Raw genomic sequence first — 27,781 nt, 5'->3', positions numbered from 1 at the left:
CTTGTATAGTTATATGTCATTTATGCATTCCAAAATGAAGTATGGTTTCATACTTCAGCAGTGAAAAAAATACAAATAAGTAGTTCAAACAGTTTGATTTCAGAGCTCCCATTGAGAAGATGAATCAGAAAGAGAGCTGGAGCATTGTCCACAACTGTTGGACTGCTTAAATGTACCAGTTAACTCACTAAATACAAAGGCCTTCAAGAGCATTACAGTTTGGCAGGTAAGAGAACACACTGAGGGTTTGTGATGCTATAAACAAGATAGAGCATAATTTCATCATTTGCTGCAACAGTCAAGGAGATTCAAAAAGTTTAACTGCAAATTTGCCCATTGGTATTTACAAAATATAACTGGTTCAGTAAAACTGGTGAGCTTGAATGGAACATACCATGACACACAGGAGGAGGAAGAGGTCAGGACACGTGCAGTAGGATTTTTCCCAGGGAATTTAATAAGCAACAATCATAACCAGATTAAAACGTTTGTAAAATGTCCATCCTGTTTTTTTTTCTTAAAAATGGCTCCACAAAAGAAGCAAAGAGCAACAAACACAAAGGAAAAAAATAACATGTTTTTTTGAGTAAGACCTACATACAATGAGCTTCAAATCATGACTATAAAGGTATTTAAAACCTTCTAAGATGTCAGTGGTGTGTGTGTGTTTGTGTGTATGTGTACATGTGTGTTTTAAGAAAGGTCCATAATGTGTCCAGGAAAGCTTTAGAGTCACAGGAGCGGTGTGCGGAGGGTGGGGAAGGTATACGGAAGAGTCTGGCCCATTTCTTTACAGTCTTGACTTCACCTTCACCACTTTCCTTTTTACCTGAAAGACAACAAAGTTTGAACTCAGGTCAAAAGAGCAAAGACAGGTTCGAGCATACGCTCTTCACAGTGACCATCTTAACAGAATGATGATCCAACACTGATGCAATCATCTGTGGCTTGTTGCTTCAAGAATGAGACTGTTTGGTATTAATGAAAAGCAACCTTGACAGAAACTTTCAATGTAAGATTGTGTCTATTCAGCAAGAGATTTCCTCAAACGTAGATGACTATTGCAGATGATGGCAGAACTTAAAATACAGAAGCTTAAGGAACCATAAACAGACCTGTACCTATAACCCCAATTCAAGGAAAGTTGGCCAAAAATATTAAGTAAATCAAACAGAATCTAATACTTTGCTATTCTTTTTTGATTTGTTTTACCTCATTAACTTATTTTTGTAAATGTATGCTTATTACTTCACCAAGGCAGTTATTTATTTTGTCCCCTTGTTGGTTGGATTGTCAGCAGAATTAGAACTTGGATGGAGGATGGGTCTCAGCCCGGAACAGACTCCCTCAACTTGCGGATTGTGTGGATCTGGATTAAGACACGTTTCCTCACTTTCTTTAACATTAAGAGAAAGGGCGACATTTTCATTAATTTCTTACGGAATAATATATGTATATTGATGTCCATACACACACACAAACAGTTAGTTGGATTGTGTGAGGGGCAGTTCACCAAAACATGGCAGAGCCGATAAACTATAAAGCAAGACCTGCCTATTTCTGCCTAAAATGGTTTCAGAAACATATTTTAGTGAACTGTTTAGCTGTAACAGACAAAGGTTGTGAACTAGAGGCAATATTGTTCCTGTATTGTGAAAACCGGCTGGGAGACTGATCAAACTGAAAAAACAAGGCAGCACTGATCAAATATGAATCACGATCCCGTTCATTGTCTATTTCTCACCTAAGCTCTTTTCAGAAACATATTTTAGTGAACTGTTTAGAAGTTATATGATATTGTTTGGAACAAGCTAGCTGCCTCACTGTTTCCACTTTCAAAACCAACTTCTAGCCAAAACTAAACTCTGGTGGAATCTGGTTTTCTACTGTTTGACTGAAAGAAAATCACACTGCCACACTTATTTTTCTTTTTTTTTCTGGCACCAATTTCAAAAGTGTTTCCGTATTTCTGCTGCACAGACAGCCCAGTCTATGCAAAGGCCATCTTTCCTGCTGTGAATTACTTCCTTAAGTGGCTGGCATCTATAAGTGAACCTTGTGGCTGGATAAGCGGTGTTTACACACAACCTGGACTAAACCAACTCACTGCCAACCAGCCTGACTTGTCTCCACTGTTGGAGTCTCCCTGTCTGCCAGAAGGAACTTCCTCTGGGCTGGACTCCAGCTCTATCTCAGTATCCCCCTCGCTGCCCAGGATGAGGGCACCTGTCCCTACAGCTCTCCCCGTCTCTTCTCCAGACTCCCACTTTTTCATGTTTTTATTCTCCCTGAAGAAGAAGAATTGACATGTAAAGGATCTCTGTGGAATCTAAGGATAAGAGGTGCACACTACAGTTCAAGTTACCACTTGTCAATTTATTTTTTTCCCCCTCATTGTTCCTTTTTCAATATACACGATAGTCTGAGTTACCAAAGTCACCTTCTGTGACACCATTTCTAAGCTTCTCTCTCACCTCTGCAAGTCAATCTGTCTCTTTGTCCCTTCATCATTCTGCTGCTGTTTTGACATCTTGCTGTTCACCGACTCTGCTGATGGGTTGGAGTTGGGGTCAGCTGCTCTCTTCCTGCCTCTGCCGGCTCCACCGCCCGTTGGTGCTGCTACTCCCTCTTTTTCGGCCGCCGCAGGAGCAGCAGCAGCTGATTTAGGCGGGCGGCCACGTCGTTTGACAGGCGACGCTTCTGTCTCGGCGTCAGGGGTCGCGTTCTGACTCGCCTCATCCTGAGAATGACAGTAAAGCTTAGTCAAGACAACTCTCTAACATTGCCGTATGTGCGGATCCAGCTGGCGTCCGTTTGAGCTTACCTTCTTGACCTCATCATTTTTGATGACCGGGTTCTCGTTGTTTTCCTGCGCTCGACTCTCTGATGACTCAGTGGCAGCATTGCTGTTACTACAAGAAACGGTCAACAATCACTCAGTTGAAGAAAGCGTTTTTTCTTACTGGTGCTGGTGCATGTGTGTGTGCGTGTATACCTGTTCTTGTTGATGGTCGAGGAGCTCAGCGGGGACGAGTTGGTGCTGGTGTTACTGGCTGTGTCTGAGGCTGTGGTGGTCTTGGTGAAGATCCTCCTCCCTGGTACTGTCAGAGGCTTGTTCACAGCTGCCAACACTGGCGCTGGTTTAGGCTGCAGAAAGAAACATGGGGGTTGGAAGGTGTCGTTATTAAACTGTTAATTACATTGTGCGTAAAAATAATCATTGAGTAGGCTTGAAAATATCACGAAATTCTCTCTGCCTCCACTCATTTAAAACTATGCACGTCACAATTGTAACCAGTGTTAACCTTTAATGTGGGTTGCTCAGTAACTGAGAACAATATTAAGTGGTGCTCCTGTTTATAGAGCTGCATTTACCTTTCCACTGAGCAGCATTTGTCTCATCTCTGTCGACAGATACTCTTTGTCATTTTTGAATTCCTGCAAGAAGAAAACGCATCAGAAAAACTTTGATAAGAATAAACTGCCAAACAACGAAGGTTGTGAGTTTGGCTTACTTCCCACAAGTGTTTGCCAACATTTTTCTACCGTCATTCTTAATTTGTGTTAGAAATGTTAAAATGTTCTGAGACTCCTTTCTTTGTCCAAGAGGAGATTAAACGTTTGTTGCTTGCGTTTGTTTTGAAATCACTTTCATATTCCACAAAGATAAAGATATTATTTATATGTGTGTGTTTGTTTGTGTATGCATTACCTTGTCCTGTATGAGGAAGAACTTGGTGGGTAGGACAGGGTCTTTCGGAGAATCCAGGTGACAGGCAGTGCTCTTGTTGGCGATGACGAAGAGGGCAACATCACAGACAATATACAGCTTCTGTAACCACAACAACAGAACAACTGTTAGATAACGATGATAATGATGTTTGACCAGCGTTCTGGTTTTGAGTGATGTATACGGCACGTTTCAAGCACTTGCAAGGTTGCTAAACAAATATATTTCCAGACTCTAAAACCCTTCATCATCACATCTAAATTGCTGCTAAATGCCATTTTCAGAATTCCTTTACAAGCACAGAAGTCAATGTATATCTTTCACATTTTTATGTTACCAGCTGTTTTGATAAGGATTATATATCATGCTTGCTTATTTCAACACAAGGAAATCGAAATAAGACAAGAAGACTGTTTTATTTAAGTTTGTTTTGCTGGTAGATGGAACACCAGATTAAAAATAAGGAATGTGCTTGAATTACAAAAGAAGCTTGATTTTATTATGTTGAAATTATGATGGTTAAAATTATACTATCATGTTTACAGCCATACTTTATCAAAATCAGCATCATTATCATCATATCTGTGACAATTCACTTTGTTAATTTTCCCTTTTATTTCCAAGCACAGGCCCAATAAACATGCTGTATATCACAGCTTTCAATCAATTAATCTTTAGTTGTATAGTGCCAATTCACAACAAAAGACATCTCATTACACTTGAATTGAGCAGGTCTTGATAAATTTATTTACAGAGACCCATCTTTCCCCCCCCATGAGCAAGCACTTGGAGACGGTGGCGAGAAAAAAAATGCCTTTTAAACAGGCGGAAACCTCGGAGCAGAACCGGACTCAATGGTGGGCGGCCATCTGCTTAGACCAGTTGAGTTGGGTTTGAATCAGTTTGTCAACGTTACATCTGTTCCCCAACTAGTAAACAATTTTATGAATTGAAATACATTACGGACAGCTGCTTGTTTTCCTGAAGAGCTGTTAACCATTACTCCATCGTGCAGGTAATCTCCATGGGTACACACACACGCTTACACACTCTGAGGTCTCCAGACAACACGATCCACTTTGAAATCTTGCACATACCTGACTTAAAAGTTCATTCAAAGGACACTAAAACTTCAGGTTTGTGTGTCTGGCTGTGCGCTTATTGATTTTCTACTCCTTCAACTGTCTGTTTGCTGCACTGAGTAGGCATGTGTGTGTATGCGTGTGTGTACCTCATTGGCCTTTGCATCTTCAGGACACTGTGCATCCTTGGTCTGTTTGATGTTCTCGACCATCTTTCTAAGAAAGGCATGACTGTTGTTCTCATTCTTGGTCATCAGCACCTCCAGCATGAACCACAGGCACCTACACACACAAACACATGCACAATAAACATAGTATATGTCACCGCTTTGACTTTGTAAGATAAGAGAACTGAATGTTTTTAAAACAACATATTTTCATGCAATACAACATATTCACAGTAGTTCAAGACGTACTCTTTGATGTCTTTGAGCTGTTCATATTCATGTGGTTTTGTAAAGTCTGGGTCGTGGGCCAGCAGGTGGATCATATAGGGAACGACGTACTCAGGAAGGAGGGAGACAAGTTTTTCTGGAAGAAGAGAGTAGAGAGAAATGTTTACGTTTGGCTGAGGTAGATAAATTGGTGCATTGATGAGAGAAAAATGCGATAACATAAAATTTTTTAAATTTGCCCTTTTTTAAACATTTATTGAGATTTTTGTAAATTAGTAAATTAACATTTTTCTTTTTTTGTTCATGATGGCATTGCTGTTAGTTCTTTCTCACTTTGTTCTACACTAGTTACACCTGCTTGCTTTGTGCTGTGTCATGTGTCTTGTTTGGTAACTTGTATGCATTATGCACAAAAAACCAAAAGCAACGAGTGCCATGACAACAGACTTAGCATAGCAAACAAATCACGGCAGATATGAAATGTGTAACAAAAACATTCAGTGAAGAGACAACAAACTTGCAGTAACTAATGGAAACTGACTAGATATTTAACTCCAAATATTTGCATCACACTAGTGAATGGAAAACAGACATTCATTCACATTTTCTTTCGCAGATTCTTTCTTTTGGAAATTCTGCATTTCTGAATTTAAAGGGAAACTTGGTTTTGTGATGTTTTAGAATCAAACCAGCTGTCTAATTACGCACACATTACAAAACTTTAGACCTGCGTTCTGCAAAATCACTACAGCAGCCGTGTGTAACAGTGGAAACCTCCACAGGTGGAGCACTGACCCTGAGCGAGTGGGTTTTGTTTGATGTACTCTCTGCGGACGGAGATGTTTTTGAGGAGGCACTGTCGGGCGTGGGCGCGGCGCTCCTTCACTGGGTCCTTGGCACACAGGGCGAAGACAGCCAGGTACTCGAGGGGCAGCATCAGTTTGACGAGTGCCAAGTGCAACTTCTGAGCAAAGATCTGACGAACCTGGTAGCACTCATCCTGCACATGGGAAGCAATGTTTCCTTTTATTGATGTAACACACTGCAAATTAACTTTCCCACATGTAAAAAAATTGCTTCACAACAGGCTTTTTTCTTAATGATCCGTTAACGGCTCCATTTGGTCAGTGAGCCAGCATGCATAACAACGGGACCAGAAGCAGCTAAATGGAATTATGCGATCATTAATTTTATCATGTTCGCCTGTGCTTCTCAGACTGTGACATGTCAAAATGTCCTCTGTTAAAGAGGCTTGTAAAACAGTGAAGTAAAGGTGAGACTGACATTGATAACAAGGCCGCAGAGCTGGAACTGTTCAGGTGTGATGATGTCATGGTAACAGGGCTCCTGGGCCAACTTCATAATGGCTCCACCTGCGGCCAGCCTCAGACGAGACATGTCAGACTTACTGCAAGGAGAAAGACAGAACAAAAAGGGAACAGAGGATTGGGAAAGAAGACAAAAAACTGTATTAACTGAAAATGGCAGATTTTCCCCCCTCAGTTTGCACATTAATCTGTAATAATTGATTTGTCAACTTAACCCAATGTTAAAAACATCTTGTTTTTTAAAGATATGTTAGCTCTTATTGAATGAATGAAAAACTGTCATACTAGATCTTACTCCCTAACAGTTCTATTAAAACGGAATGAACACCGGGTTACCTGATCTTCTTCTGCTCTGTCAGGTCTCCCTCGCTGACCAGCATTGCTGACAGCAGCCGCAGGGTGGAGTTTGCTGACTTTGATTGGTTGTTTTTCATTCCTAATAACCAACGCACAAGCAGCTTGATGGCTTGCACCTGTGGGAACAAGAAGAGCATAAATAATAGGCAATGAGTGGAAGCATCTTAGATTGACTTTGAATATCTTCAGCCGGAAATTGCAAGAAACAACACATTCACTATTCAGCCAATTGAGAGAAAAGGCCAAATGTGTATGAGAACTTAAAACATCCACGAATGCGCCTGCTGATTACAAAGATCGTAACTCAAACTGTGGGCTTTAGAAAATAAGGGTGAGCGTATCAACCCCAAAATATCAATACGACCAATACTAGACCTTTGTAGATCAATTCAAGAGTCAACTGGATCAATATATAAAAAGGGATCTGTTCAGATTCACGTTCTATGTTGTGCTTATTTATTTCTCTTTCTTCAACGAGTAGAGCGGTCTAGAAATGTTCCGTCACGTGAAAACATGCAAGCTTTCCACTTGCTTCTGCAGTATTCTGCTGTTGTGTGTGTGCAGCTCGCCCCAGTGCGCATCCTGACCACTACTTCAATCTGACATGCAGTAACAGCTGAAAGCAAGAGCAGTGTTGTTTGGAACTATTTCACAACTGTAAATGAAAATGTAGCAAACTCTGATATTCAAACACTTAAAACTAAATGAAAAAAGAAACACAAGAAAGAGAACACAGATGCCTCATCAGCACCCATACTCCCGACACTGAGACAGAGTTCACTGTCGGAGTCTTTTCAGAGAGGCAGGGAATATCCAAGTATATACAGTAAAATAAATGTTTTAGTAAAACTGATTAAATATAGCATACTATACTCAGACATCCAAATAGTATACTGAGCCCATTGGAAGATCTTTCCTTTGTTGTGAGTTATGCCTATAGCCCACTGTTGTTGTTGTTGTTATGTCCAGATAAGGCAAAATGTTTTCTCAACAGTGAACAGTGTGATTCTTACCCATTATTAAATACAATGTTTTTTCATGACTTTCTTTGTATTTTAATTTAATTTTGATTTTTTAAAAAGCAAAAATTAATAGCAAAATTGAACTTTATCTAACTTGTGCAATGGTACAAATAAGAAAGTAAATAGGGAAACATTTGCCAGTAGGTTACAGTAGCCTAGATGCATTCGGCATTTGGTCAAGTATTTCATAATATTCGGCTTCAGCCGAGAATTTCCATGTCGGTGCATCCCTACTTCTCACCTTAGCTAGAACCTCAGGTGACACTTCCTCATCGGTGGTCCACAGCTTGCCATTCTTGTTTCCCACCGACTACAAAAAAAAAAAAAGGTGCATCACAGTAACATTCTCACTCTTTTCTTTGCTAATATACACACACACACACACACTAGCGACTTGATTTAACAAATTCTCAGTTTATTCAAGACTGGGTGTATTTTTTAAGAATTAAAAAGAGGCATTATTCATTGTTGTGAAAATACATTAAACTTTGTAATAGAGACAGAGCGCAATTAAGTCCCACCCAAACCCACAGGGGAAACAATTAATCGCTCCACACTGACTTTGGATTGTGTGAAGGCGCTGATCTGAAATCAAGCCTTTAAGAAGACAATTGGGGATGTAACTCTCATTTAACTGAGGCTATGTGCCCTATTATCAACAAATAAGTAGTGATTAGATTTGGTAGTTTAGCAAGACAAACTGGAGAGGTTGAAGCTAAGCAAAGTCTGGTTTCGCTCTCTGTTGGGTTAAATGATGGTCTTACTGGAGATTCAATAAAACAGATTTAAATATCAAAGTATTTCACTTCTGGCCATTTCATAGGATCCTTGAAAGTAAGGCGAGCAAAAGGGAGACTGTTCAATTGAGTTTGTCAATAAACCTTCTTCCTCTCTGGTCGACATAGGGTGCTAAAATAATCCCTCAACATGCTGTACTCCAATGATTTTAGCTTGCTGAGGGAATTTGTATTTCAGCCCTTGGTTGCATAGTGTGGCTCCAATTACCGTTTTCCCCTCTGGTGAGCCTGGTTTTCAGAGCGTGACATGTTATGTTCCGTCTTTCTTATATGTGCAACTGTCTGTTTAGTTCATCGTTTTATCTCAACTCACTCTGTCATTCATGAGCAGGTCCTTGACAATGAAGTTAGCCACAATAGACTTCATCGGTGACGCAAACTGATCTGGAGCCAGCATGGAGATGTGGCCCAGAGACACGAGGGGAGTGATGAGCTGCTCTGGTACGTCCGCATTCAGACTACGTGACAGAGGCTGCAGGTGAGGGAGAACAAAACAGCATGAGCGCACTTGAGCAAAGAAATGTCAAAGATGAAATACGGATGAAAAACAGGGGGACAAGAAAATTATTTAAAATGTATGATAAATCAAATCAGACTTTTTGAAATCCTGAAATAATTCTGTTAGGAAACGATCCCCTACCTCAAAAATCTGAGCCAGCTGTACTTCCTTGTTGTTAAAGATGGCATGGATACAGTGAACAGCCTGCTTGGCCTGGTGAGGTGTTCCCCGCTTGGCTTTCTGATGCAGGATGGGAATCAGAGTCCTGATGGACACAGAGGAACAGACATCAGGACGAGTTGCACAAAGAAGATGATTAATTTCAGTCAATCCAAATGTGTAAGCATGGCAAATGCTCCAAGTGTGGACTCCAGTCCTTCTGGTCCTTCTCCTTTTCCTCTTCATTGTTCTCATGTTTGAATGCAAATGTCCTTCATCTGGAGATAGTTGGCTTAATCTATTCTCTTTTCAGAAATACTTTTTGTGTCTGTCACAATTGATAACCAAATACAATCCCAACATTACAACCATTGCAATCAAAAACAGACATTTAAGATCAGACTGCTGTTAAATACAACGTCCACTGTCATTCACTTAAAAATATGATATAAATTCTCTCTTACGATCTTATTTGTTGTAGCTCTGTCTCGATCTTCTGCCCTGTGTTTCTGAATATCTGGATGGCTGCCTCAGCCACTTTTTCATCCTCCATCTTCAAACACTGAAGCAGAGACTCGTAGGTTTCTGCCGAGTGGAACGCTGTGGGGTGGGTGAATGACAGGACCTAAAAAGGAGTCAAACAGGGTGAATGTATTTTCTTTCTAACATTCATCTGTTCAATGATCATAGTACCTAGGCACATTGTGTAATAAATAGATTATTTGGGGCATTTATTACAGGATGCTTGCATGTTACATACCTTGAGTAGCTCCAGCCCAGAGCGGATGGCTGTATCGGGGGTAACACCCTCCTCATCGTCATCAGCTGTGCCCTCAATGGATTTGTTAAGCAGCTTCACCAGAGCACTGAAAGACAAACATGACATATTAAAATCATCCCTGTGTTTAACTAATCTAAACCCATGCGTGTTACAAGACAGAAATTGCATTTCTAGATATCTTAGAACATTAAATCAATTACTGGACCATATAGACCCTGGCACACTGCCTAACTTTAGCAATAGAAGTCATTCAGTACAAGCTTTTCCGCTCTCATGGTGTTTTTCCATAAAGCAGAAAGGGTTAAACCTGCTCCTCATCTGAGGCCTGCAGGTACACCTTCCCACCACCAGGTGTCTCAGTGAATGAGAAGAGCCTGTTTATGGTATTACACAATGACACTATCACTGAGATAGTAGAACACAGGCTGCTGATCTGTCTTATGACTGCCTCTTTGTGTATTGTACAAAAAGACACTTTTATCTAATAGAACAGGATTTACACAACAATTTCATCCCTTTCAGTTTGGTATCAGAGTTTTGATGGGAACAGGTAATAACATTTGAAGTCTGTTGAACACGTCAGGATGTTTTCTGACCTGATGGCCTCAGAGTCGATGTGGACGGGGGCGATGCGCTCCAGCAGGAATTTAACCATCTCCAGGAACGGGTTGGTGGGCTGTTTGGGAAACGTCAACTTCCGAGTGATCTCCCTCTTCACACAGTACAAACAGGACACCATTAATATCATCATTCACAGATTTGTGTTTATATGTCCTCGTACACATTTACTCCAAGATTTGCATTAAAAGAAAATTCATTTCCAACGATTTTGATCATCAATAATAGTTTCAGTAATTTTTTAGGCAAAAATGACAAACTTTCTCTGTTTTCCGACTTCTTAAATGTGAGGATTTGCTGCTTTCTTTCTTTTCTTCACATTTTATAGACGAAATGATTGAGCATAAAAAACATTAGCAGGATAATTGCTACATAGTTATAAGTTGCAGCTCAATTTGTTGCAGAGCACAAACATTTTTTAAGTTGATCCTCGAAAATATTGATAAAATGAACCATTTTCAGTAACATTTGTGGTCAGTGTGTTAACAATGTTAAAATGTGTGCATGTGTGTGTCTGTCTAAGAGAGAGGTCAGCCTGCCTAAGTATACATGTTTAAATGACTAGTGTTCAGTGTCCTCTCACCACACAGATCTCAGCCTGTTTACAGGAGCAGGTCGGGCTGATGAGCATCTCCAGCTGGACCCTGAGCTTCTCGTCCTCTCCAAGAACCTGGTTGAACTTCTTCATGAAGTCCTGGGCTTTACCAGCGTCTGGAAGATTCTCTGTAAACACAAAGAAGAGCTAGGATTAGAGGAATTAACCTTAAACACTTTGAGAAAATGACGAAGCGTGTGGGTTGGATAAGAACATATTTGTGTGCTTTCCAACTTACTGGCAATACTCATCAGCTTCCCAAACATGGCTGTGTTGTTGGCCTCAGACTACAAAGGGAAAAAGAGAGAAATATGTCATAATTATGTAGGGACATTAGTATCTGAAGACACAGAGGTGATGGTTTGTTTTGTAGTACTGTAGCGGGTGTGTGCCAACTCACCACTGGCAGCTTGTGGAGGTCCAGTAGCTCTTTCACGAGGCCTCTGAGCATGTTCTGGCACTTCCACATCTCATTCAGAGCCCTGAAAACATACATCAATCATACAAAGAGAGATAAAAAATAAACAAACAGGTAAATTGGAGAGGTGGCATAAAAAAAAGATTATTACTATTTGACCTGTTAGTGTTTTCAATTAAGTGAATTTGTAAGCAAACATACAGGTAAGTGTCAATGTGTACAATCACAAAATTTGCTTTAAGTCAATAAGGTTTGCAGGTTTACTGACTTGACAGCATTTGTGTCCAGGCACGCGTACAGGTAGTACAGACACTTCATTTTCTCCTCTGTGTCGAGACTGTGAGGGACCATGTACTGAGCGAAGATCTTCTCTACTAACAACCTTCAGAGAGGAGGGGAGAGTTAATGTGAATTATAAGAAAACGGAATACACAGAAATGTCACTGTACTTTTTTTTTTTTTTTTTTTTTTAAAGATTTTTTGTGGCATAGACACCTTTATTAGCAGTAGACAGAGAGGAAACATGGGAGAGAGAGGGGGAGGTGACATGCAGCAAAGGACCTCCGGCCGGAATCGAACCGGGGTCGGCTGCGTTTTATGGCATGCGCTCTAACCACTCGACCACCTGCGCGCCAAATGTCACTGTACTAATAAAACTGATTGAATCTACCTCCAGTAATTCCATTTAGACTGAAGACCTGTGCTGTAATAACAACTAGAGATAGAACAATTATTGGCCTGGCCAGTTACCGAAGAAGATATTCAGCACATTTCTGATTATCTTTTTTTTTTTTTTTTTTTGTCCCATTGCTGATCAAATAAATCATTTAAAAAATGTTCTACTTTGGCTCCAATGCAGCATTCTTTCTCCGGGTTAATTCACAACTCTGAGGTCTCACTCAATGTCCCACCCACAACAATTTTTAATCTGATTGGTTACAGTCACAAGTAGCCTATCAACACCGAATAATCACCTAAATCTGCAAAGTAATTAGTTCCTAAAGTTATGTTTAAGGCCACCAGACTCATTTGAAAAAAAAAAAACAATAAGTTTACCACGTAGATCATTCTATTTATGCTCACTTGTCGTCGATGCTGTTCTGATAGTAGATGTGCAGCAATTTGTCCTTAATCCAGGTGATCTTCTGGGCAGACTCCTTCCCGGCCTCATGGTGCAGGCAGTATTTTTTATAAAGCTGAGCCAAGCCCATCATGGCCTCCTTACGCACACGCCACTACCGGAGGAGGAAAAACAGATCAGGGAGGACAGATTTAAATGAGGATGCAGCGAGGATGAAGAATACAACCAGGTTATTGTGATGCTCCATATATGAGAGTGTACTGGTCTCACCCTCTTGTCTAAGGTCCTTTCCCGTACGAAGCCCAAGAGCTGGTCATTGACCAAGTTGAGGTCTTTCTTCCCGGCATTGATGATGGTAACGATGACATCATGACGGATGGCTTCTTCTGGGTCATGGGAACGCACCTTCAGATACTCTGAGTGGATAATGAGCAGAAAAAAGACGTTTAACCCACATTTATGTTAAGAGGATCATGTGAAAGAAAGGACTGAATTAGAGGTGAGTGAAAAAGACACTGGGGCAGAAACTCTAAAACACAATTAAAGAGTGCACCTGTCAGGTCTCTGGCCAGGTCTGGGTGGTTCATGAGGCAGTGGCTGGCAAACTTTACACACTCTAGCCTGACTGGAACGTGGATGTCATTGAACCTGAAGAAAAAAATAATGAAATCGTCTGAATAATGCATCATATTTGGAAAAATCAAGTGAGCAAGCAAGTGACTGGTGGAGGAAATGTGTCTGAGTTCAACTATGCAGTTGTCTGACTAGGAAGACTACTGTTCACTTATTCATTCATCTTTCTGAATATGCTCACTTCCTGTAATGTCAAATCAGACAGCTATTTAACTATTCACTTTGACTGATTCTCCAATGACCAATTATCTTATAATTGACAGAATGCAAACATTGTTTCACTGGGCTGCTTTCACTTCCTATTTTCATTTCAGCGCCACATAGACATGCCTCCATCTCAAGACTTTTATAACCACCAGCCTCAAGACAGCACAGGGGAAAATTCCAACTGTGTCTTAATGAGTTAACCAACTCTTGGAAAATGTGGCATTTTCACAGGAATCAATTTAATTGTCTATTCAATAAAAATGTATCATATACTTTTCAATTAATTAGTCTCTCCTGAACTGGATCAGCTTAAAAAATCAATTTGCATTTGTGCATAGTGCAGTGCGCATGTAACTCACCGTCCTAAGAAGCACTGCCACAGTGGTCTGTTCTGTGAGGCCAGCTCTGAGTCTTTGGCCCCAAACAACTTAGCTAGCAGCCGTACAACAGCTAGACGCTCCTCGCCATCATTGCTCTGCACACACAAAAAACAAACGTGATAAATGTACTCCAGTTAGAAAAACTCTGGTTTGACACCTGGACAACATGTAGCACATTTGCATGCAGAGCCAGGATGATCAGTGTTGCTACTATTAAGAAAATCATATCCATCAGAGCAGAAACTGAAAAAACTAATATTTGTCAAATACATTTATAAACAGTCTGCTGATCAGGCAGAGTGGGCAGCTCTCATACTGCTGCTGCTTCTAGATGTGCCACAGAGGCATTCTTTAATGTGGTTGTAGTGTTGCAACCCAAGCAACCATCAGCACTTGGTTGTTTTCTAGCATTTTAGGTCGACCAAAAACATGGTTAAGCTGACTAACGACTTCAAATTGCCCGGAGGTGTGAGTGCTGGCGTGAGTGTTGGTCCTGTCTCTATATGTCAGCCCCGTGACTGACTGTCACTTTAAAATCTGGCAGTTTGTTCACTGCCCTTAAATATTGTCTTACAAATGATTCAACAGTGACTTACGTACTAAAGATGTAGTGTCAAATTCGAGTTGTGAATCAAGTTAGTGATTTAACTTCTTTGAGCCGGACATCAAGACAAAGTATTCTCCTGTACAATGAGATGAGATATACTGTATTTTGGGGGTGACTGTGTGTTTTGTTCACCTTAAGTTTGAACTCCAGCTGTGGCATGACAGAGGTAAGCAGCATGGGGTCAATAGCAAACAGTTCCTGGATGAGATCAAAGACGTGCTCCGACAGGTCGCTGACTGATGACTTTCCCATCACTAAAACCTGATTGAAGAACTGATGGAGACAGAAACTTTGTTTAAGAGGACGCACTTGAGATACAAATAGCATTTAATGTTGACAAACTGTGAAAAAAAAGTGAGACATGGAGGCTGCTACTCACGTTTGCGATGCATGTCTCTATGGTCTGGACGGTCCTCTTCAGCAGCGTCTTGGCAAGATCATAAGCCTGCTTGTTCAGGTTCTGGTCCAAGTAAAGTTAAACACTGATCAGTTCAAGTGACAATGAACATCTTAACTCAACATTCACAGGGACACAGAACTTCATGCTTTTGGTCAATGTCCAATATGACGTAGGGCTGGGCGATATGGACTAATAGTCATATCCCGATATATTTAGGCTGAATATCGATATACGATATATATCCCGATATTTTTATGCAAAGTGAGAGCAAATGTTCAGTCAAAATCAAAGCCAAATATGACATGTGGGTGGGAATTTCGTCATTTTAGGGGCAAGTCCATTTGGCCTTCACTTTTTTATTTTTGGCAGGGGCACCAAGGCCACTGAGTAAAATTTGTTGATTTACCTTTCAGACATGGATAATAAGACATGGATTATGTATTAAAACATTTTTTAAATACCAATATCAAGTTAATGTTACATTACAAAACAGTTTTTTTAAGTAGGGTTAGAGTGAGGTGAGTTTTGTGACACCACAATGAATATTAGTGTTATTGAATATTTCTCCTAATAGAAATTCCCCAAAATTATGGCAAAGCACATTTTTTCCAAACAAAAAAATTGTAGAATAACCAGCAGGAGACCACTGATGTGTGGAGTGATTTTGGTGACACTACACTCTGAATAATAGTGAAGTTATTGAATATTTTTTGTATTTTCTCTTTTCGGTGTTGCACTTTGTAGACGGTCCCTGCGCCCTCGTCTCACAGACGGCTGACCATACAGACCAGAGTTAATGTCCAGACGCTCATTTTGATGAAAATACGGTTGTAGCTCGTTGTCTTCCTCACTACAGTAGGAAAGAGCCGTCGTTTGTGTTTTAACAAGGTTTCACTTATGAGTTATTGATCCGGGAAGTTCGAATCTGTGAATATATTTCCAACTTTACCGGACTAAATCCTACCACATAAGTCAGTCACGTATCATGTCAAAACCGGCTGAGCTTGCTCGCTGTGCTGTAAGTTTCGTTCTTCTGTTTTGAGACGCTGCTGCTGTTTGAGAGGCTTTCACGTGAGATCATCGTGATGATGAGACTCCACCTGCGTGAACCGCGAATTCACTGAAGTTACTGTGAGTGACTACTGTGCACTCAGGTGGCTGTAATTAAAGGGAAGCTCGCTACGCTGTCCGGTGGCCGTGCGATGACTTTTTTTCACGGGGCATCAAGGCCGAAGTGTGGGGCAACGGCAGCCACCAAAGTGTTTGTTGAAGAGTGCCGGAGTGTCTGTTCCAGCCCCTCCCCTCTCTGTGCATGAAGGAGGAGGGGCGGGGGGAGCTGTGCAGAGAGCTCCGGGTCAGCGGCTCGCCCGGAGCACGGATCACAGCGCAAATTTGAACTATATCGATGTATGCGATATGGTCTAATTCCATATCACATTTAAAAAATATATCGATATAAGTTTTATATCGATATATCGCCCAGCCCTAATATGACGGCAGTTAAGAAATTTGTACAGCCCACTGTTGTCATTTTCTCAAGACAAAGAAAAATTTATAAGCATAATTGCCTCACAGTCATATGCCTCAGTGTACTAGTTCAGTTGCAGTTCACACCAAAGTCTCATCAGTCATATATAATACATGCAATGAAGACTCTAAAGGAGGAATTTAATAAAAGGTATTAACTGATTTCTTGGCCAAAATGGAGGTCATCACTACATTGACATGGATATTAGCATATTAATTTTTGAGTTATGGCCAAAATTGTGTTTTGTGAAATCACAGTAACCTTTCACCACCAAAATCTAATCAGTTCTGCCTCAAGGCCAACTGGACGTTTGTGCTAAATTTGAAGAAATTCCCTTAAGACGTTCCCAAATATAGGACAGCGAAATGAACTGAAAACCAGAAAACATAGTGCCTCAGGACATGGCTCTCACTGGCGTGGGTGCATCAAAAGAAGCTATTCATTAAAGTTTAGAGTTATAAGGGTTCTCTTGTGGTTAAGGCGGCTCAAAATAGGTTTCCATTATTAGAAAGCAAAGAGGAAAATAAGACGAAACTTCAAAGTAGCCGCTGGTTTTTTGCAAAGGTCTCACACAGAAATCAAGTGTTTGTGCTAAAAATCTGATCTAGATTTTCCCAATCATCAACTTATATACATGCTGTAATCAAAAGACAAATAATACCAAATGACACATAATACATATGAATGCGTTTGTGTGTTTCCCACCTTGTGTGCAGGGATGAGGTTGATGAGGATCGTGTCAAGCAGTTCCTGTGTTACTCCATCACCCTCCATGATGATGGAGCTCATCAGGTCCATCATGTGCATCTGCACCTTCTGGTTATGGCTGTTACTGTGGAGAGAGAGAAAGGGAGACAAGGACATTATGATCAAGTGTGACCTGATGGAACAAGGAAAAAAGATAAGCAAAATTGATAAAACACAGATAAAAGTCAGTAAAAACTTGTAACCAGCTGTAAACCTGGTATCTTATCAATCCGCATCTTTCAAACATGTTTTAAAAAAAAAAACGAGAATATGAAGAGAGGTCATCAATAAGCGTGACTGATCAAGCCAACTAGGATAAATAGTCCTGTTTCAGTATGTAGATAAAACAATATGAAGACATGAGGAGATTTTATCAAAAATTAAACAGCAGCAGTAAAACATTGGCCTTACTTGATAACAGAGAAGAGTGTTTTAAAAAGCTGGATGAAGATCTCGTTACAGTCCTCCAGCTCAAAGCAAATATTGTAGGACTTCACCCACGCCAGGTTCTATGGAAACAAAGAAATGTTACTCATTCACCAGAAGCTTGTTCTGACTGTCCCTCAAACCAAAGTGTTTAGCTTTAGCTCCTCACCTCCAGCAGGTAGAAGTATCTGTTGAACTGGGGGCTCTTGGTGTCTTCTAGTCCCTTTAGCTGTCTGGTGATGAACAGGAAGATGTCCTGCAGACAAGAAGGGAAAACATTTGTGCGTGATTGAGTACAATGTTTCTAGGTTAGCATTAGTGAGTGCTCAAAAAATAAAATGTGTTTCCTGACAAGCTCTCAAAGCAGCAGATTTTACCAGAGTGGGCGCTGGCATGTATAATCGTAATGGTTTGAAATGTGCGATGACAACAATTTTCTTGAGGTTACTGCTTAGCTACTTGATAAGGGATTTCATGCAACTGTCCATGGTCAGTTCCTAACCTTGAGTTTGTCATGGGAGGTGTAGGGGGCCTCGGGAGCATAGATCCTGAAGATGTCAGCCAGACAACAGGCCACCAGTAACCGTACGTCTTTATTGGGGTTCCTGAGGAAGAACTCTGAGGCGAGGTGGAGTGCCAGAGCGAGATACTGCTGCTTCTCCTCTTCAGAGTCTTGATCCATGTCCATGTAGGTTTTTACCACCATCTGTGAAACAGCGCGACAAGGGAGGACTGTGAGATAGGAACATCTTGGGCAGGCCAAATTTTAAAAATAGTGGAGTGATTTGAAAGCGCTTGACAGCTTTGATTTAAGAAAATACGGCATGCATCACAGCGTCAGTTTAATGGAGTGAAACATTAATGGGGAGATGCTGTGGCGAAAGGTTTGGACAGGAGTTCAACAGTTTTTTTATTGTGTGGTCAGAGCTCCTGCAGTGCAAAATGACCCTGAGACAGAATCCAATAATGCTACAGTTTCCCACAGGATGTCATGAGACTATGCTGGGTGCACCTCAGACTGTCTATGTGTCTATGACTATGACTGTCTATGTGTCTATGACTGTCTAAGAGAATTTTGCACATTTCAGAGTTAGATGAATCAATCTGGTGGACTTTGAGAGAAAAATAAAGAGGGTATATCATAAACAACATGGCCATAAATTAGAAAATTGTGGAAACTATAAAATCTAGAAAATAACTAAATCTAACACTAAGCTAGGGTTCTGCTGCCAGGTGATTAGACCAGCACTCACAAGAAGTACTCTACTACAAAGTTTTGGCAATACAATGTTAAAATAAACCTATTAGCTATAGTCAACAGTCATATCGACTGACTGGCGTGAAATGTAAGATCTTCGGCGCTCTTATGAGAGGTGAATTATTTTTTTTTAGCTCAATATGAGACTATGGTACAGCAAATTAGACGATGACAGACGACCAGAGACCCGTCAAGTACTGGGAAACAATGGTGCTAGCTGTCATTAATTGAAGTTGCTGGTTTCTGTTGCTCTGGTTTACTTGCCCACAACCCTGTTTGTTACAGATACCAAGCACACAAGATCAGGTCTAGTTTGATAAGTGATTTCAGTGTAGTGGCCACAACAGACTTGTAAATCACACTGACAACCACTTATTTGGAAACAAAATCATTACAATAAACACAGACGAATATTTTTTTCTGAGCTTGAAAAACACTTAAATAATCATTTATATTCTCATAATTTGACCCATAGTGTCCATTATTATCGAGAGCGGACAGGGAAAAGAACGGAATTAAGCATTTCTAACTGCACTCGGTAATTGTCGCGTCAGGACTTTCCTGACCCGGAAGCTGATGGAGGAGAGTTGAAATCTATTTTTAGCTTCCCAATAGAAATCCAGCTAAGCTAGCGGAGGTTAGATGCCCCAGACTATGTGCTGAGACCCTATTTGTACTGTTGCTGAAGTTTGGTGCTGTTCTGAGCATTATTTGTGGCTTTTTGGTGGCGGTTTATATTTGGATCCATTTACTGCAGTGTATTGTTGTCGTGCGGTCGTTTCTGAGGTTGATAAAACTCCGTAAATTAGCGGTCTGCTAACTTGATCTCTCAAGAGGGAGTCTAACACAGTTTCACGGGGATTTAGACCATGGATTAAAGTTACACCGGAATATCCCTTTAAGCAATTATCCACAGCACTTTATAATCTGCATCAGTAACAAGTCACTTGGCCTGACAGAGCTTGTCTACTAAAAACGACTGCATCCAGTTTCATGTGAAGGCATTAATTAGAGCAGAGACACTGAACAAACCAGAACCAAGGTATAGAGCGGCCCGGATGGGCTATCGGGAGTACTGGGAGAATTTCTAGTGGCCTGGAAGACTGGTTGGGCTGAAGTGTCAGGCCAGAGTTTAAAATGTTAAATTAAAAATGGATTATTCAGAAAGAAAAACAACACACAACAGCTTCAGTCCCTCAGAACCATAGACAGCTACCCCTGCCTGCACATCAACACATGTGATTAGTCGTCCGCACAAACACATCACCAAAACATTCGGCATGTGGAGTGCAAGGGGCTGCAGTGTGACCTGCAATATTTGCTGTCAAAGCTGACATTTTCCACAATATCAAATAGCTGTTATGGAGCTGCATGCATGAAGCACTTTAATACACCAGCTGTAAAACAATCAGTCCATAAGAGCACAAAAAAAATACATTAATATTTATTCCTGTTGCCTTGATTACAGAAGTGCCGTTAACCAACTCTTGAAACTGAAAACTTGACTGTCTTTAACTATTTTTGGGTGTATGAAACCATGACTAAGAGATATGTTCAAATCAAATCAATTTCATTCATGTAGCCCAACATCACAATCACATTGCCTCAATAGGTTTTAATGTTACTGGCCTCAACAGTAAACCTAAAACAAATAATTCAACAATATGCTTACAGTATGTGTGGTCTGTTGTAAATAGAGTACGTGTTGAGATTGGCCTGAACTGACGTGAGACTGTTGGCCTGAATTTACACCCCAGTCCACTTTGGATACGAGCCAAATGAGGCTAAAGCAATGTAGAGCTTAAGATCTCAGCTGAACCACTCAAGTGTGTGACAACCCCTTATCATCAAGAGTTACTGAATTCAATCCCCATAATGCATAATATTTTAATACTTTTTAAAGAATGCATTTGAGGTAAGAAACACATTACCATTACTCAAAGTGTACTGTGAATTTTTGAGCACTAAAGGCTTTTTATGGTGTATTGTAGATCCTAAATACATTTATTCATGTAGAAAATGACTTTACTACTGCTGATACAGGTTGGACCCTTTGTCCATTTGGATATTATCATAGCAAAGGTTAAAATGACTAAACTTATAAGCAATACACTATATCATATTTAAGCATTTTCCTCAGTCTAGAGGTTGAATACACACCAGTCTTATCAAAAATCTCAGTTCTTATGGATAGGCACCAGGACGCCACGCTTTGAACTACCACTTCCTCTACGTGAGTGAGGACTGAGTGTGTGTATACAAGAGTGAGTCGAAGCAGAGCAGCGGAGCTCACTATACAGCCAGGCAGCCAGCGGGGGTGGGGGATGGGCCAACAGCTCCAGCAGACTGCAGAGCACCACACTCACTCCTACACACACGTATACACACATACACTCTATCCAACCCTCCACCGTTCCAAGCTGAAACAGTCACAACCCAGCCGGTAAAGGCTCTCCACACAGACGAGTGTGTGGGCCTGTTGGGCTGCGAGTATGTGGCGTCTGCACCCTAAATTTCTAGTTTATTTCTGAAGTATTTTAGCTCAGTCTGATAAACAGTCGATCCAAAGACTAATTAACCTCTACCTTGATAATCGAGTTGTTTTAGTAATTTTTCAAGAACAAATGTAAAAAATGATTGAAGAGTCTTTAGGGTTATGGAGTAATGATTGGACAAAAAAGCAAACTGAAGACATCACATAGGGCTCTGGGAAATTCTCATGAGCACTGTTCTTTTTATAGTCTTGCCAATTAAAAGATTAATCAAGAAAATATTGGCAAAATAAAACTGTCTTTTAGCCCCATTTATAACTGCCTGTTAATACAAAATATATTGTGCTGCTTCTGCTGAATGTTTAAATGACATCCAGCCACAGTTTAACCCCGTTATTCATGCAAGCAGCTCTGATAACATCTAATAAACTGTTAACCGACAACCATTTCCTTTCCCTGGGAAGAGTCATAAACATAACATTTTACCCCTCATCCTTCATTACAATCAGACAGGTTAGGCAGGGTTTTGAACCCTTGGGCTACGTTAAAGCAAACATGAAAAAAAAAAATCAGCATGACAGTGGCTCCAACTTGATAAGGTACAATGCTGTCACAAAATACTTAACAATCATGAAAAGGTATCTATTAAGTTATTAAATACAAAATGTGCCCAATGGCTTGTCTACTGAGGTGAACTACAAGATATTGCTAGTGTGTAACAGAGTTCTCCACCTCTTCCGCAATCTGCATGTTAACATTTTTGAAATCCCTGTCTCTACCAAGCCCCCTGTCACAGCTCTGGCCTTTGAAGCCAATTTGGCATAGCGGCAAACCATGTTATTTTACATACATCATGTAATGCACAGGGGTCCTAAAGGACTTTTCCCATAAACTTACAATGTAAAAGAGCCTCACAATTAAACCAATATGACTGCAATCAAGCTACAAGAAGGCTAAACCAGAAATAAGCTGCTCGGCCAGTGGAAGTCTCAAGTGTGCATGCTCTATGTGCTGCACAATGTGGAGGATACACTAACAATCAAGATTCTCCCGTTTAATTGATTTTTCTTTTCAATAGTGAAGACTGGATGAGGCCCACCCACTCAGCTGTAGTACCCAACAACGAATCACCATAAACAATCTGGCAATTAGCAGCATTAGCATTCCCTACAGTGGCCAGTGAGGATATCATCAAATGTTATTGCAAAATGTCTCCTTAAAGCAAATGCATTCCCATCACATTCATTCAAAAAACAAATATCCAGGAAGTCCTGCTTTCTGCAGTAAAATATAACAGTTTTCAAAAGAGTGCGCTGCAGCTCTGTTCTTCCTTTGTAACAAACACGATCCTCTGTATTAAACTTAGCTTATCATAAATCCACCCAGTACATTAAGTGAGTTCAATTGTGATTTATTACAAGATGAAATACCAGTTTTACATGTTTCCACTTGTTAATATCTAGCTAACACAGACTCAGCTTGTTGCTACTCGTGCATATAGGTTTAAATGATAAAAGCAAAAATCAAACCAGAGTTTAAAACGGTCCAGATAACAGCTCCTACAAAATAAAGGCAAACCAGGATCCAGGCCCACATAATAACATGTAGGCCAGGCTGAGATGCTTAATGTAAAGTCAGAATCTAAACAGACCATTTTTAAACAGACCATGGCAACATGCAGCTTTAAATTAAACTCTAGAAATAGGCCTACATAGATTACAAAAATTATTTAGTCTCAGTCATATTCTGGTCAATATTTACAATACATTCAGACAAAAAGAATTTGCTTCTTGTGTTGCATGTTGACATGAGTATCTATTCAAATGGGGAGACTGAGTGAAAAGGTTGACCAGTCTGGTGCTATATGGACTCCAAACTGAAACTTTGCTATGCCACATCCGCAATGAAGTTTTGACCGCAGGCAATAACCCAAACTATTGCAAGACTTATGATGGTGACTGACTGCACTTGAGAGTGACTGAATAATCGAGACATTAACCATATAAAATAAGCTGTCTACTGGCTAATTGCCCTGCTGGCAGCATGACACAGATCTTAAATCTCTTCCACCAAACGACTGGCTAGATTATTGCACATGCAATTAGTGGGAGCCTTTCCAACTCTTAGCAGTGCACAGCAGAGGTTAAATGCATCCATAAATATGTGTCTTTCAGTCAATAACATACCATTCCGCACATTTGTACATCTTGCCATGGGGTGTGTGTTACAGTCACGATGCTACTCCATAAACAGTTCTTGGATGTCAGGAAACCATTTCAATGTTAGTCTAGTAAACAATCTAATGTGATTAACATTGAGTCACGGGATACATGTAAACAAGATGCCAACTTTGAAACTGCTGTGGCTCGAAGTGTGGAGGAGGGTTGATATCAGGATGCAATATGAGAAGGTTTAATACACATGTTTTAAGTAGCCATAATGTATCAAATAACAGTGGGACAAAGTGGAAGAGGTGACTTAGTAGTAGTAACGAACATACTGATAATTCCCACAGGATTCTGCAGCTCCGCTCCGCTCAGCTTTACAAAACTTTATAGAGACATTCAACTCATTCTTAAGTTGTGCAGTCAACAAGTTCACTCTCACAGCTGTTTTTGGTTGCAGCGAGCAGCTGTTTTAGTGTAAAAAGCTTTAAACGCTCAATGTACACTACCTGCTTAGCATCAAAATTAGACAAACACAATGAGCAGCTAGCTGGTGAACATACTTGAGAATGTAGCACCTTAAGAGCCAGACAATTCCCTCAGAGATGGTAGAGACCAAACAAGAGCTAAATAGAGTGAATATTGACCTTACATTTGCTAGGAGGCCAGAAAGATGACTTGTGTGAATAATAATGTATCTCTGAAACTGCTGGATAGTACAGTGATAAGGATGTACATGATAAGCAACAACACTCAGGTAGGCCCAAAGTGTGCCATAATATATCTCCCACACCACAAGCCTGAACCGTCTATACAAGTCAGGCATGCTTTCATGTCGATTACACCAAATTCTGAACATGCAACCTTGTTTCTAAGCTTCAAATGTCCATGTTTGGTGAGCCTGTGCCAATCGTGTGTCCTGTTAATAGCTGACAGGAGTGGCACCCGGTTTGGTCTTCTGCCTGAGCCAATCTGTTTCATGTTTCAACGTGTTTTACGTCCAGAGAAGCTCCTCTGCATATCTCAGTTCTAGTGGGTTATTATTTGAGAAACTGTTGCTTTTCTATCAGCTTGAACCATTATGGTACATAACACACACACACAACACCCCCGACTTATGTTATTAACAAAGTATTCTCACCTAGCAAACTACCACTGGAGATAGCTGTGCCTGAAAAATCACAAAAGATCAGCGGCTTCAGAAATACTAAAAGCAGCCTGTCTAACACCAACAAGCATGCCACGTTTGAAGTCACCTTTCTTTCTAACACAGTGTCTGGTTTGAACTTCGGCAGATCATCTTGATCATCTCTACATGCCTATTTACTATGAGTTGTTGTCATGTGATTGGATGATTAGACATCTGCAATAAGAAGCAGCTGAACAGATGTACTTAATAAAGTGGCCAGTGAGTTGTCATTATATACATATCTATAACAGCATGACAGTTACTTTCAAAACTGGACTAAATGCAAACATGAGTCACCGTTTTGTTTCCGCTCAGTAAAAATAGCTTCGGTGCGCAATGTTTGCTTTTCTTGTGTTCACATTTTGGGATCATCCCCTTTTCCAGACTTTCAGGGGATCAAATTAAGTGCTGCCAGCGTTGGAGACTTAAATACTTTTGTATAGCAGTGTCTCATGTGTCACATCACACTCAATCGTGAAACTCTAAAAAGGCAGAGGATTGGGGAAACCAGTCTAAATGAAAGGAAATACCTCTTTGACTTCATATACAGGAGTTCACAAAGTTAGGAGGGCTTTGGCGTTGTGCCAGGGGGCTGGAGAGTGATGCGTGAGGTTAAGAGTGGCAGAAAATGGTGTCTTGACAGCAAGAAACCCCATCAACATACCTTTAACCGTTTGACCACCTCATCGTTGGTTATTTTGTCCGTAATCTCCTTCACTCCGGGAGGATAAATGATCTTTCCGTCCCCCGCCGGTTTCTGCTGTTGCGGGAACTCCATGCTTGTTGATGTATGGTCCACACGGTCTTCTACTGGCCTCTATGGGTCAGAAAACAAAAGTTCAACACAACCATGCTACCGCACTTACCAAAACCTCGTTTTAACCATCATTCTCATTTACCTATCATCAATTTTGCCCGCTAAAATTATCAACGCCGCACCTGTATATTTACCGATATTCCGATCCACAAAACTTTCCGGACAGAAAGCCAACATTAAGCAGCATTGTGTATATTATTAGCTCGCATGCTAAAACACCTCAGCTAAACATCAGCTCCATATTTTCCGTAAATCTCTCATCAAACACCGTATAGCTGCAGAAACAAGCTCAAATGCTCTTTCGATAAGATTGTTGCTGCTACACCCGCCAAGTCGCTAGAAAACCACTTTAAAACAAACACGAGAACAGCCGGTGAACGTCTACTGTCATACAGGTTACAAATTAGCTAGCTAGCTAGTTGCAGTGCAAACATCATTGGCTAGCGGCTAGCTTTTTGCGGGAAGGAAGTAGCAGCGAGTGGCTGCTACACGTTAGCCGTACTGGCTAACTGGTTAGCCTACTTTTGCTAGCCTAGGCCGCAAACTATTCAGGTACCCATCACATCTCCAGCTACAGACAATCACAGAGGAAGTGAAGTATCCTATCATCCATGCTTAAAATAGCCATGCTCGTGGTCAGTTCCTGTGCTTTACAACAAATGCAACTACTTTATGAAGTTTAACAACGAAGCTAATTTACTTGTTACTGTCTTTTTTCAACTTCAACGCATCGCTCCGTACTGCCGCTAGTTCACAGGCGAAGAAGGGCTGCTACCGTCGCCCTGAGCCCTCCTCTCTCACCACCAACTTGCCCCCACGGAGGATTTACAACACCCCAACAAATGCAAAATGAATCTGTTTTCAAACACACAACTACGACTCAAACCGCGGGATATTTGCCAAGCGTCTCCTCGTTAGTATTTACCTCTCAAGTGGGCCGTTTTAATTCATTAGTCTGACACAGGTTGGGTTTAGTTTTCGGCACAAAGCTCTCTGTCCGTTCAGTCAGTGCTGTCTGTGTGAAGGCTGGGTGCAGAGCGCCCCCGTCGGTCTCGCAGGAGTACTGCAGCACCAAATACATGGCGGGAGTCAGAAACAAACAGCTCGCACAGTCCAGGCACACTCCGTCCTTCACCAACATCTGGCTTTATCTTACAAATATCAAAATAACTGTTGATAACTATTTATTTTTATTTTTAAATAAATCACCCTGATTGTCTATGAATTAACATGTGGTTTATAACATGTGTCTGTTTTTGCGTCACATACATCGAGAAATAATATTCAAATTCAATTAAAGGCAAATCTACTACTACACTACATATTGAGCATTATTATCATAATACATAATTGTAGCCGTTGTTACTGGTTCAATGGTTTAAAAAGCTAAAGTGAAGTGTGTCAACACTTATTTCTGCTTTCACTACGTTTATTGATATTTATATTTCATCTTAATACTACTACAAAATTCCACACATTTACTTTCTCTATTCGATGAACTGTGAGAGTATGACACCAGTGGTGACCATCAAGTAATTAAACATTGTAAAATTATATCCATCCTCACACATTTCAAGAAAGCTATTTGTTTATGCTATAACTATCTTAATTGTGTCAGTACCATGTGACTTTGTAGGCCTATATAGGTTCATTTGTTTATGTGCATTTATGATGAAAGATGACCTGTAATGGGGACGAAGTTTCCAAATTCAGATTCAACATACATTCAATTTTGAATCCCAACACTGTTCCTGTTCCTAAATATTATTACATTAATATTCCTGGAATTTTTTTCCAGTACAAATTTAAGTAACTGAAAACGCACTTGAGTGGTTCCATTTCATGTTACTTAATACCGTTAATCAACTACTTTTCAGATGGAGATATTTCACTCAGCTAATAGTTTCTTCACAGATTACGATTTTACACACAACACGACCAATTAATAAAACGTGTCTAGCAAGCCTAGGCTTTTTATACATAACAAGATTGGTTGTCATGATTAAATTGCTTCTTTTACTTTTAAAACACTCAACAGGAAGCATGTGGAGGGCCATGCCTTTATTCTGA

General features: G+C 40.5%; 1 protein-coding gene across 5 annotated transcripts; it reads right to left on the bottom strand.

The window, feature by feature from the left end:
• Nucleotides 1-4: 4 nt before the first annotated feature.
• On the bottom strand, nucleotides 5-26,794 carry pds5a (PDS5 cohesin associated factor A). 5 transcript variants are annotated; one of them, XM_030415261.1, is made up of 35 exons: nucleotides 26,268-26,286; nucleotides 25,846-25,865; nucleotides 25,559-25,711; nucleotides 18,293-18,496; nucleotides 17,960-18,046; nucleotides 17,776-17,873; nucleotides 17,323-17,449; nucleotides 15,069-15,149; nucleotides 14,822-14,962; nucleotides 14,062-14,177; nucleotides 13,416-13,510; nucleotides 13,133-13,278; nucleotides 12,865-13,016; nucleotides 12,050-12,163; nucleotides 11,764-11,845; nucleotides 11,602-11,650; nucleotides 11,352-11,491; nucleotides 10,747-10,862; nucleotides 10,130-10,235; nucleotides 9,834-9,994; nucleotides 9,352-9,475; nucleotides 9,025-9,183; nucleotides 8,156-8,224; nucleotides 6,872-7,008; nucleotides 6,492-6,615; nucleotides 6,003-6,207; nucleotides 5,229-5,343; nucleotides 4,962-5,094; nucleotides 3,713-3,832; nucleotides 3,376-3,438; nucleotides 2,996-3,147; nucleotides 2,825-2,912; nucleotides 2,475-2,740; nucleotides 2,108-2,288; nucleotides 5-829 (listed from the first exon to the last, which is right to left on the bottom strand). In XM_030415261.1, exons 1-35 carry the CDS (start codon nucleotides 26,269-26,271, stop codon nucleotides 791-793), a joined length of 4,167 nt encoding a protein of 1,388 aa, XP_030271121.1. In that variant the 5' UTR covers nucleotides 26,272-26,286; the 3' UTR covers nucleotides 5-790. The 5 variants fall into 5 exon arrangements, with proteins under 5 accessions (XP_030271121.1, XP_030271128.1, XP_030271137.1 ...); XM_030415268.1 differs by lacking the exons at nucleotides 25,846-25,865; nucleotides 26,268-26,286 and adding an exon at nucleotides 26,637-26,794; XM_030415277.1 differs by lacking the exons at nucleotides 25,846-25,865; nucleotides 26,268-26,286 and adding an exon at nucleotides 26,412-26,556.
• Nucleotides 26,795-27,781: the final 987 nt, after the last annotated feature.

The sequence above is a fragment of the Sparus aurata genome, chromosome 1 (assembly GCF_900880675.1).
Source record: "Sparus aurata chromosome 1, fSpaAur1.1, whole genome shotgun sequence".
Taxonomy (NCBI): domain Eukaryota; kingdom Metazoa; phylum Chordata; class Actinopteri; order Spariformes; family Sparidae; genus Sparus; species Sparus aurata.
Note: the sequence above shows the minus strand (reverse complement) of the source record. Positions and strands in the feature narration are given on the sequence as shown.

Coding starts and splice junctions, on each gene's coding strand:
- pds5a (XM_030415261.1), bottom strand. Junction 14,178..14,821: donor AGCTGGAGTTCAAACTTAAG/GTGAACAAAACA, acceptor TTGTGTGTGCAG/AGCAATGATGGCGAGGAGCG. Junction 2,741..2,824: donor AAAATGATGAGGTCAAGAAG/GTAAGCTCAAAC, acceptor TGTCATTCTCAG/GATGAGGCGAGTCAGAACGC.